The 12,121-nt window shown below is 33.9% G+C and overlaps 1 protein-coding gene across 1 annotated transcript in view; it reads right to left on the bottom strand.

Annotated features, from left to right (window-relative positions):
• The window catches only part of Tsp2A (Tetraspanin 2A), a 370,949-nt gene that overhangs the window by 87,914 nt on the left and 270,914 nt on the right, over positions 1 to 12,121 (bottom strand). Inside the window, exon 4 of the mRNA XM_074169904.1 lies at positions 3,314 to 3,499. Coding sequence (XP_074026005.1) covers positions 3,314 to 3,499 — 186 coding nt within the window. The remainder of the gene's footprint in view (positions 1 to 3,313; positions 3,500 to 12,121) is intronic.

The raw sequence follows: 12,121 nt of genomic DNA, 5'->3' as shown, positions 1-12,121 counted from the left end.
CACAAAATGTTTTCAATATGAACAGTAACGCGCGTCCCGCACGCGCTGATCGATATGGACCTTTGAACAATAAAAAATATTTTAACCCATTAAATATCATTATAAAGAAAAACATTCACATACCTTCTAGATATCTAAATAAACCAAAATCCATGGAAAAAATGATTCCTTGATCATTTTATTAGATGTAGGTACTTCAGTTAATCAACTGATTTTTGAAGTTTTAAATTTACACAGAAACCCTGATAATTTTCAAACTGAAAACCTCACTTTTTTCAGTTTTTGGAGCTTTTCTTGAACTAATTTTTAAAGTTTTGAATCTATACAGAAACCCTGATAATTTTTGAACTAAAAACCTCACTTTTTTCAGTTTTTCGAGCTCTCCTTGAAAGCCTTAAATTTTTTCAATTTTCGTTCGAAAAATTAATAAATTTTGATTTTCCTTTATGTTATTAATATTCAAAGACGTTAAAAAGTGAAAACTTCAATTGAAGCAATGAAAAAAAATATTATTCAAATTTATTCTTATTCCTAATCTGCAATACAAATAAGGAAATTATAAAACAACAACAAAAATTAATTTGCGCTCCGGGGCAAATTCATTTCAGTGGCGCATTTCCTATTTCAGCTGCAGGAATACCCAGAAAAACATGCAGCACCACATCATCTGAATATCTTGATCTGCCAAAGTCCTCTCTTTCATAAAACAAAATGTAGGGTGTCTCCAGAGGCTCGTATTCTTATTATCTGGAGTTACATGAAAATGGCTTTTTATAATTTTTAGCTCTACTTGCTTAAAAAATTGTCATAAACAAATGTATTGTTTATGAGATATTTGAATTTTTTTGGGGAGAATTTTATCAGTGATGAATATTATGATTTGGTAATCGTTTCTTAAAAAAAAGGTATTGCTTAAATACGCATTTGTTGATTAACATTTTTTTCTGCTACTAAATATGAATATTGAGGAACGTTTCATTTGTAAATCATAATTTCTATTCTTCTTTGATATTCTGAGAAAATAAATTTATTTATTCAATAAATAATTTGTTTTGAACAAATTAATTTGAGAATATATTTTTTTAAACTACCACGAAAATAGAAACAACCATGTGTCACGTTTTGTGTAAAATAATACGATTGAATATAAATGGAAATCCATTTTTGGGTGAGGAAGGAGTACGTCGAAACATTACTGGAGGATGTACAAGAGAAGAAATTGCAACCGGAATACAAGAGAAAGAAGTAGAAGAAAGAGAAATTGAAAAAGATACTGAAGATTGTGATTCACCATCACAAAAGTGTTCAAAGATATTATTAATAAAAAAATATACAGGAAGTAAACGAAAATTACCAATTTCAAATCTGTAATAAATTAATAAAATTATGAAAATCATACATCATCTTAATATAGTACTTAGAATCCTAAGTAGGAAATTGGAAATAGTATTTTTTTATCAATAATTTATGGAATAATTGAGTTGAAAAGTCGTATAAATGAGGTTTCAAGGTTCTGTTTATAATATTTGTGAAAGAAGTTGATGAATAATATGGTTAGATAATTTTTTTGAAATGTTATTTATTTTATTATTAAAAGGAGAACAAAAAAGACGAAGTGTTTTTGTCGTATCTCGAATAGTTCATGAGTTATAAAGATTTAAAAAGGGGTACAGATCAAGGGGGTATTTTCGTAAAAAATTGTCAAAAAATGTAATAAATAATAGGGGTAGAGCATTTGTTTAATATCTCACTTGTTCATTACTAAGAGGAGAACAAAAAAGTTTTGAAGTGTCTTTGTCCCATCTCCATTAGTTTAAGAGTTCATGAGTTAACAATGATTGGGGACCATGAGGAATTGCCGAATGCAAAAATAGAAAAATATTAGAAAATTTGTGAAAACTAGAGAACTTTTTTCACACAAGAAGTGACACATGGTTGTTTCTGTTTTTTTTTTGGTAGTGTTCAAAAAATATATATCGTAGAGATTATTGAATAAATAAAGAAACTATAAATTGAAAAAATAGTTTTTTTCCAGAATATCAAAGAGAAAAAGAAATTATGATTGGAACAAAATCGTTTCTTGAAATTCATATTTCGTAGAAAAACATTGTTAATTAACAAATGCGTTTCAAAGCAATACATTTTTTTTAAATAGATTTCGTTTTCGAAAATAATAATATCCATCACTGATAAAATCCCTGCAGAAAATTTCAAATATTTTATAAACAATACATTTGTTCATATCAATTCTTTAAACAAATAGAGCTAAAATTATAAATAATAATTTTTATATATCTTTCAACAATGAGAATACGAATGAGTTTTGATATTGGAAAAAAATTCTTTGCTTCATTCGAATTTTTCACTTTTTAACGTCTTTGATTATTAATAAAGTGGAAAATCAATATTTTTCAATTTTTCCAACGGGAATTTTTTTAAGACTTTTGAGAAAAGCTCCAAAAAGTGAAAGAAATTCGAAGTTTTCAGTTTGAAAATTACCAGGGTATCTATATAAATTTTTTAACTTCTGAAAATTAGTTAAAGTTAAACTATATCTAATAAAATGATCACGGGAATTTTCATTCATTCAAGTGTCTTGAAGGTATGCGTTTTTTTCCCAATAATGATGTTCAATGGGTTGAAATAATTTTCATTTTTTAAACGTCCGTATCGGTCAGCGCGTGCGGAATGCGCATCGCACGCGTTTAGCGCTATTTTCGCTTCTGAATTAAAATTATAAATATCGGTGATAGAGTTCCGCAAGATGAACGTATTTTTAGTAATTTCCTTACCTTTGAGGATTTTTCTCAAATTTCAGATATCTTTAATATTTTCCGAGATATTTCCAAAAAAGCAAACCCCCCTTTTTTCACTAAATTGTTTATAACTTTTGCAAATTCTTTGAGCCCCTCTTGAAATTTTTCAAAAAGTTGCTAGAAGTCATTCCGAATCGAATGAGCCCTAGATCATAATTTTCAGTGCCCTTGGACAGAAGTTTCAAAAAGATGATCTTGCGACACCGACTAACAGCACCAACTTCCAGTTTAGTTAGTGTTGTTAGTTAGTAAATGTTGTGTGAATTGAAAGTAATATTTCCACCTACAAATTCACAAAACGGTGTTGCCGAAACAAATATCGTTCTTCGATTAAAAACTTTCCATCAGTGGGCGAAATATTACCAACTTCCTTTCATAACCATTCAACCATTTCTCAATGAATGAACTATTTTATGCTCCTCTACTGAGGTGATTATTTGAAAAATGAAATCTCAACATTTAGATTTTCAGTTTCCTCAAGTATGCTTTTTACTCACTTGGATCAAGCAAAGTATCATGACAAGTCCGGCCACCCAGCCGCATTTCTCCTCGAAAAACCAAGTCAGCTCATCAACGCATCCATGATAAAAGGGATTTCCAGTAACTGTATCTCTGCAAGTGCTTGGTAGCGGTTGCTGCAAAGACAGGTAATCATGTGCACCATCAGCTCCACAGCAAGCAATCTGTCAACAAATTAAGCTCGTTGGTGAAATGTTTATGGTTGTTGAGTGGAATATGTGGCAAGCATGCACACTTTCAAGAAGTGTACAGAATTCAATAATATGCTCAAAAAGTGAAACAGCTACTAAATAAACTGAAATATGCAAAAAACTATTTTGGAATATCTGTAGTCTATAGAATTGAAAAATGAAAATATTTTCGTTTCACAAGTAGATATTGATGATGCCAATTTTTTTCTTCAGACAAGCCTATTGATTATTTCTGAAGACAAAAACACAAGCACTACAGAAAAATCCTTAAGGTGCTCTCAGAGCAATGCCTGTGCGAAAGAAGCAATTCTCATTGGATTTGAATCGCAGTAGATTCAATCCATTTGGAAACACGTTTTCACGAAGTTTATTCCACATAAACGCAGTTCTCCAGATGAAAGAGTTCTCAACAGTGAAGTTCGAGGTGTACTGAGTTGAACCTCAAAACGATGAGCAGCCACAGTCCGTCGCGTATTTCTGATATATACTGCTGTTGGTGGAATCAAATGTGCTAAGTCAATAAAACATTTTCCGTGAAAGTATCTATAGAAGAGAGAGATACCCAACCTTCCTTCGATGTTCCAGGCTATCAGTCAGGCGGATGGTTTTTTTCTGGATGGAATCCAGCAACTTTAGGGTATTTGCTTGACGGTGATTGACAATGTTTTATGATTAATTTCATCAGTTTGGACTTTCATTGTTTAATGATATAAAAATAAATTCCTGAAAGAACCGATACAAATCAAAAATTGAAATGAAAATCTGAAAGTGAAAATTTTATTGAGCAAAAAACCCAGGAATAAAATTACTCTGAAATGAAATACGAGTACAAAATAGAACAATTGAAAAAAATGAGAGATTCCAAACCAAGTTACTTCACGACGTTTCGATATCCACAATCGTCTTCGGGTGTCATCGCCCGAAAACCCTGCTGACTGTCAGAAATAGTGGTTTTCGAATAACTTCTGCAGGATGATGCTTTTGAATCAGCTCGAGTGGGGAGCTATTTTACCTCCGGAGTATTTTGACCCTAGGACCACAATCACGCATCATGCACGGGCTTCTAGGGAAGCCCGTGCATGATGCGGTTTCACTTATGCAGCCATTCGTTATATATCGGTGTTACGTTTATTTCTGAGATTGTTGATATTTTGAGCACGTAAATAAATTTTGATCTAGCACTCTGACTTCGATTAACTACTATCACAAACCGGTGAAACTTTCGCTTTTTTGACACAAACTAGTCATTGCACATTGCCTGATCACAGTGTATACGTATTTTAGTGATATGATTTTTTCTTCAAAATGTACCGAGATAATTCTTATAAAATAAAGCTCGGGGTGAATTGTGATAAACTGCTCGGGGCAAAATGTAACATGTTACTACTTACCCCGCTCAAAAAAACATGCAGTTTATTTAAATATCACTTGCTTTTAGGATGAGAACGTATAATAAAAAAAAAACAGAGGTTCTACTTCTAAAGAAGACATGGAAAAGGCCTTATACAGAGTTATACACAACAAAGAGTCAATTCGCTCAGTGGCAAAAGCTTCAGATATATGTCATGTGACTCTTATGAGGTATGTTAAAAAGGCAAACGTTTCGGAGGCTCCTATCAAATTGAACAGTGTAGGCTATCACCGAAGACCAGTTTTTAACGATCAGCAAACCACCAGTCTAGTAGAATATTTGAAAGGTGCTTCAAAAATTTATTTCGGTTTGACTCCCAAGGAAGTTCGTGAATTGGCCTGAAAGTGTGCCTTGCCTAATGATATTGAAGTTCCAAACTCCTGGAAGGAGAACAAGTGTGCTGGACAAGATTGGCAGACAGATTTTCTAAAAAAAAAAATAAGGAGCTCTCTATTTGGACCCCAGAACCTACATACAAGCTTACAAAGAGTAACGAATTTCAATAGAGTTAATCTTTCCTTATTTTTTGAGCTAGCTGATGAGCTAATGAGCTAGCTAATGTTAGAGACAGATACGGTTTAACTGCTTTCCAGATTTGGAATCTCGATAAGATGGGTGTAACTACCGTACAAAAAGTTGGTAAAATTATCGCCGTAACAGGAACCAAGCAGGATGGTGACATTACTTCAAGTGAGAGAGGGGTACTTGTCACTTTTTGTACTGCCGTAAGAGCGATCGGAAATTCTATACCACCTATGTTTCTGTTTCCTAGAAAAAAATTTCACGACCATTTTATTAGAGATGATCCTTCAGGGTCCATTGGAACAGCTAATGGTTCTGGCTGGATGACGACCGAAGAATTTCATGAATTTATGGAGCACTTTGTTGCTCGCGTGAAGCCATCGGAAGACAGTCCAGTCCTCTTATTATTGGACAACCATGAGTCCCATTTAGCAATAAAAACTGTAAATTATGCGAAAGGAAATTGGGTGGTGATGCTGTCTTTTCCGCCCTACTGCTCTCACCGTTTGCAGCCCCTAGACAGGAGCGTATATGGCCCCTTCAAAAAGTATTTATCTTCTGCTCAAGATAGCTGGATGCGAAGCAATGGCGGAAAGTTGATGAAAATTTATGACGTCCCTTCCTTGATTCGTGATGCACTACCACTGGCAGCTCCTCCTATAAATATAATGAAAGGTTTTAAGGTTTCTGGCATAGAACCTTTTAGCAGGGAAATTTTTAGCGACGATGACTTCTTACTCGCTTCTGTGACAGAGCATCCGCTACCACCACCACCTATATCCTCCCAAACAGATGATTTGAAACATATTGTAACAACGACTGGCCTACCCCAACAATGTTCACAGGCATCCACTTCTAAATGCTATCCTGCTCCTTTTAAAGACACCTTCAAAGACAAGGCTGCATTTTCTCCAGAGTTTGTTCGGCCACTCCCTAAAGGTGAACAAAGAAACAAAACAAATAGGGTAAGGAAAAAACGCAAATCTGTCGTTCTAACTGACACACCAGAAAAAAATGCCCTGGAAGAAGAACAGAATAAACGCAAATTTAAAAAGCAGAAAGAAATTATGAAGGCACAAGTGAAGAAAGTAATAAAAAAGGTATTGGTGGAATCAGAATCATCTTCTGAAAACGAGTACTTTTGCTTAGTTTGAACTGAATCCTTCAGCAATAGCAAACCGAACGAACATTGGATTATGTGCAGTGTGTGCAAAATGTGGTCACATGACGATTGTACTGGGGGAAACTCTCTTTATATCTGTCACAATTGCGATTCTGATAGTGAATAAGTGATTATTATTACATGAAGTTATCTAATGTTGTTTCATTAATATGTGTTTGCATTTATATTTTTCAGATATTTTTTTGTAGTCGAATGTATGTTCATATTTCTCTTCAAATAAATAAAACAGATGTGTTACAACTTACCCCATATGGTGTTATTTTTGCCCCAGGCCGGGGCACATTGTAACAATGGGACAACTTTATTTTAAATGTGGTTAGAGGTCTAACTGTCAACGATTATTTTACATATATATATTTGACAAGTTGGCAAAATATGTGAGTAATAAATTACGAAAATTAGAACCAGATTGAAGAAATTGTTGTCGAGAAAAAAAATTGTAAACTTTTTTTGTTACAACCTGCCCTGCTCTCCCCTATCTCACCGGGCGATGCCGGGTGGAACCAGCAGCAGCAGAAAAAAGATATGTATGAATAAATAATCTGTATTTCATCAACAATTACCTGGTTTACATTACAGACTGCAAGATTGCCCCGAATTTTTGAGGAGTCATGTGATGTCTTACGAAAATATTTCATTTTTCATAGTCATGAAGTAAGAAATGAATCTTTTCCATGAAAGTGACACCTACTACTATGCGGCTTTCGTAACATCAGGTTTTTAAATTGAAAATGGTCATTTATTTGGTCATCTCATACTCCAGCAAACAAAAATCTAGGAAATAAATTATTTGAAATAACAATTTCTTTGGGAATAAAAAAAACTCTCTATCCACATATATAGATGATAATGAGGTCAAAATTTTTCTCCAGTCTACATTCAATATATTTTTTTCAATAAGCGATCTGTATTTCATTTCCAAATGACTAGCGTACATTATTAAATGCGAAGACATGCTGAATTTTTGGGAAGACATTTGATACCCCCTGGAGATAATGTATTTGAAAAAAAAAAGTTTCACCTTCACAATAGTAATCTCTACAGCTGTACGGTTTTCACGAAACTAGTTACGATATCAAAAACGAGCATGCATTTGGTTACCTCGTGATGTGGATTTCGAAAATGGAAAAGTAAATGCATACCATTTGAAATGAAAGGTGTATACTTTTAGGAAAGATTGATTTTTGGGAAAGAAAGGTTTCAGCTTCCTATGAATTCTAGATAAAGATTTATATATATAATGGAAGAAAGTAACTTTCAGACCCAAACTGGAAGAAAATCCCCCCCGAAACAGCTTCTTTCAAGTAACATTAAACTACAGGAACAAAAAATACTTTTGAAACAAATATGAACACTGAATTATACAAACAACACTTCTTTCTATTCAGTTTGAATCTCAAACATTCGTCACGAAATTGAATAAGATATCATTCATGGGATTGCTACAGAATATAATAAATAAAAGAGGTGAACTTTACTCACATGAAACACTGTCATCCTCTCTGGTTATCCATGTAAGTGAAATTTCCCTTTTTTCACAGGACTGTGTGGCAATCCTGTGAATGATAGCTGATTGAATTCCATAACGATTGTTTGTGATACACACTGAATAGACAAACGCGTTTTTGTATAACTCAGTATTCAAATGAAATTATTTGTTAAGAAAGTATTTTTCTTTCTTGAAATTCAATGTTTATATGAAAGAAGCCATTTTGAGAGGGCTATTCCTTCAGTTTTTGTCTAAAAGTTACATCTGTGTATGGTATACACATCTCTGTATAGAGTTACTTTTTTTCAATTTGATTGCTTTCTTCCTTTCCTTGAAAGATTTCTAATTTATTTTTCAAAGATTGATTATTCACTTCCATGTAATGTTTCATTCACTGTTCCATTTTGACGAGTTTTCGTTAAAAAAATCCTAAATTATAACTCACTTATAACTATCCCGACGATAATGAGGATAGTTATCAGTAAGTTATAATTGAGTAGCGAATCCATTCACAAAACAAATTTCGATTCAGAAGCCACACTTCATTTTTATTTCTCTGTCATCTCTGTACTTCACGGAAGCCATTTTTCTCCCGCTTGATTGCAAAGAGTCCTCGAAAGGAACCCCTGTTCCTCACATAAGTACCGAAATATCTTTTTTACTTTGTAGTATAACAAACTTTCCCTCTCAAGGAATAACCCCTGTCGCAATATTCGTTGAGAACCAATATTTATCTACAGCTCACACTCGTGACTGTCTCTGATATAGGAATATATGTTTATTTTAGTTAAAATATCTCAGAGAGTTCTGGCATGGAGTTGTTACATCCGAAAATCCGTAATTATAGGGGACGGAAGACGGCTGATGCGGAATACGAACCCTCGTTAATGCAAGATTTATTGCAGGGTATTGGAATTTATTTGAGGATGGAATATATTCGGGAGAAAGGACTTAGGATTTGAAAAAGGTTTTCGTATTTCTGTTTGGCAAAAAATAAACGTATCATATTCTCCACGTTTTTTTGGAGCCCGTCATAAAAAAACCAAAACAACTATCGCAGTACGTATTATCTACCTAACGGTAGTAATTTGAAAACACAAAGTTTCATTACAGTCGAAGATCCACCTAACAAGCAAGTCGTACTGAAGCGTTATTTGTTATACTGGAATTTTATGATTTATTTTGTGAATATTAATTCAATGAGCAAATTACGAGTTGAGTGGTGTTAGCTCTTCATATTTTCAAAGTTGCAAAATGATGAAAAACTTTGTTTTCTATGGAGCTGCGATCTCTGTTTACATAGTTCAAATTCATGAAAACCTTTTTACTGACAGCCACCATATGTGGCTTTCAAATTTGCAAATTATGATACATCAGTTGATAATCAGAATGGTTTCAAATAATCCCATCATCAATACGTTTCGATAGTGAATACTAATAATCGAAACGTCTGAAGTAACGTAACTTGCAATCTTTTCCATTTTCATTTCATATTTAGATGTTCAATTTGTTTTCATTACATCTCCTTTAAAATAGATAATATGTCTCATAAAGATGCTATCTGACTGGTTGACCACTCATGTCTACTCCTGGGGCACTCTTTTATAAACTTTCTTTTCCTGATTGATGAAGATCCATAGTAATGGATCTTCATCCACTCAAAAAAAAAAAAAAAATTGATGGTCGATGATAAATCATGAGTTGGATATAAAAACGGAAGAGAAGAACAACTTGAATGATTCACCTAATGATACTGTATCATCATGTTCTTCATTCTTTCTTGAACCTATAACGCCGTCAGAGATAGTGTTTTATTTGAAAAATCAAAGTTGCTACTGCTTTCTAATAGAAGCGGCAACACCGCATTGTCGAAAATATTTTAGTTGGCTAGAGAATGTCCGAATATGGCCTCCATTAAATTTTCAAAGTGATTCGTTTTCTGGTTCACTAGAAACGTCTCATGTGCCATCCACCGTGAATCAGCCTGTATATACTCTCTATAAAGCACTTAACTGCTTCTCGCAAGACGACCTTCTCAAGAAGTTGGAGTATTTTGGAGTGAGGGGATACCAGTCAGGCCATACACATGTAACAGAACCCAAGCTGTTTATGTGGATGAACACATTTCTGACTATGAAACCATCATCATGAGAATTAGCAAAGACCATTCATTATATTCTGAGTCAGCCGGTTATGTGGTTCACAACAAATCCGTTAAAATTTTAACAAGAGCACGACTCACCTACTCTTGTTTACGACCTCATCCACTAACAATGACGATGATAGTGCTGAACTACTGGGACTACTTGATCGAAATTCATTATGATATACATATATCAATGAACTGAAAAGGAAACTGTGTAACATTTTATTCTCTTCGCCACAATTAAATAAAGTATCTTCTTTTGAACGCCCTGCATGTTTTGCATTGTTTCAATTATAAATGAGTTCATATAATCATATACAAACAGTCAGAATTTTGGTGAAAATCAGTTATAGAGATCATTGTAAGCCACATTTTAAAAAATGGGTGTATAGCACTGCCATCGGTATTTACATGTAATCAATTACTGGAAATCCATGAAAATGATTTCAGTCATTCAAGGCACAATCCTTTCCCAAATTCATTCAAAGTGCTAAAACAAAGCTCCTTCAAAATCGGAATAATTTTTTTTTCTGGAAAACTGGCTTTTATAGTACTCAAGATGATTCAAGTACATCTATTATGCCCGTTCAGATTTCAATTTCTGAGAAATGTATAGTTTTCCATCAAGACGTGGCTCTTTCCAATCGCCTAGTACCACTGCGACAGTTCCTAGATGATAACTTATCGGATGGAGGGAGACTTTCTGTATAATGGCCACCCAGATTCCTTGACTTGATTCTATGATAATTTATTTTACTGGAATAATTGAAATCAAAACTTCACAAGGCCAACTAATGTAAATAATTCATGTGAAGGAAATACCAAATGCTGTAGGCTACTGATACATGATATTCTTCATAGTATGAGGGAGGAAGAAGCTCGTTTATAACGCTGATGCAAGTTGATGGAGCTAAATCGAACATTCGATGAGGTGAATTTTTCAATAACGTTTCACTTTCCATTTCGAAATGATATAAAAATTCATAACAGTATTTTATTTTCTTCTGATATCGCTAACATTGCTCAATATTATATAAAAATTTTATAGGATTGGATACAACTAAGAGACAATAATTTTCATTCGACGCAGGAGTGGCTGACAAGGGATTGATTTTAACATAGAAATGTGTCTTCCTGAAAACTGAAGTTGACTTGATTCACAAGGTTTGTACAGTCTCAGTATTGAGTATAATTCATCTGGTATAATTTACGAATAACAAATCGCAAAAAGAAGACACAAACCACATTCATTAAAGACACGCGTGATCAGCCAAACCATCAAGCAATATCGAACGAAGCCCTTTCATCCACATACAATTTGTCGTGTCCCCCCGGAAACATGAATATGAAAAACCGAATATCAACCGATAGACTAGCCACTTCACCAGCGAGATAATGACTTGTATGGTCGGACAGCGATATCAAAAGATCGCACAAATTAAAACCGAAATTGGTAGGCAACCCGTAACACAATTTCGATTCTCTACGGCTCCGTATTCGTAATTGACGTTACACGATCATCCGTTAAACCAGTTGCGTTCTGAGTCCTGATTTCGTCTCTCGGGATCATTATCCTTCCAATCAACGCTGCAAATTGGGTTTGTATAGACTGTACTGATTAGATCATGTACAACAACTCGTTACTCTAGAGAGTGTTTGTTGAAATATTTTGGAACTATCCATTGATTTCCAATTGATATGATACTTATTTTGATATATTCATTATTAGCATTCAATCCAAAACAAGCCCCTTTGTCAAACACCAGAACTGTAATACTTTTTTCGACGAGCGTTTTACCAACCAATTTATTGACTTCGAGAGATGAAGTTAACTAATTCTTTAC

The sequence above is a fragment of the Leptinotarsa decemlineata genome, unplaced genomic scaffold, assembly GCF_025532065.1.
Source record: "Leptinotarsa decemlineata unplaced genomic scaffold, Ldec_3_MD MMD2_P_RNA_scaffold_6, whole genome shotgun sequence".
Classification (NCBI taxonomy): domain Eukaryota; kingdom Metazoa; phylum Arthropoda; class Insecta; order Coleoptera; family Chrysomelidae; genus Leptinotarsa; species Leptinotarsa decemlineata.
This window is presented reverse-complemented; position numbering and strand designations above follow the sequence as displayed.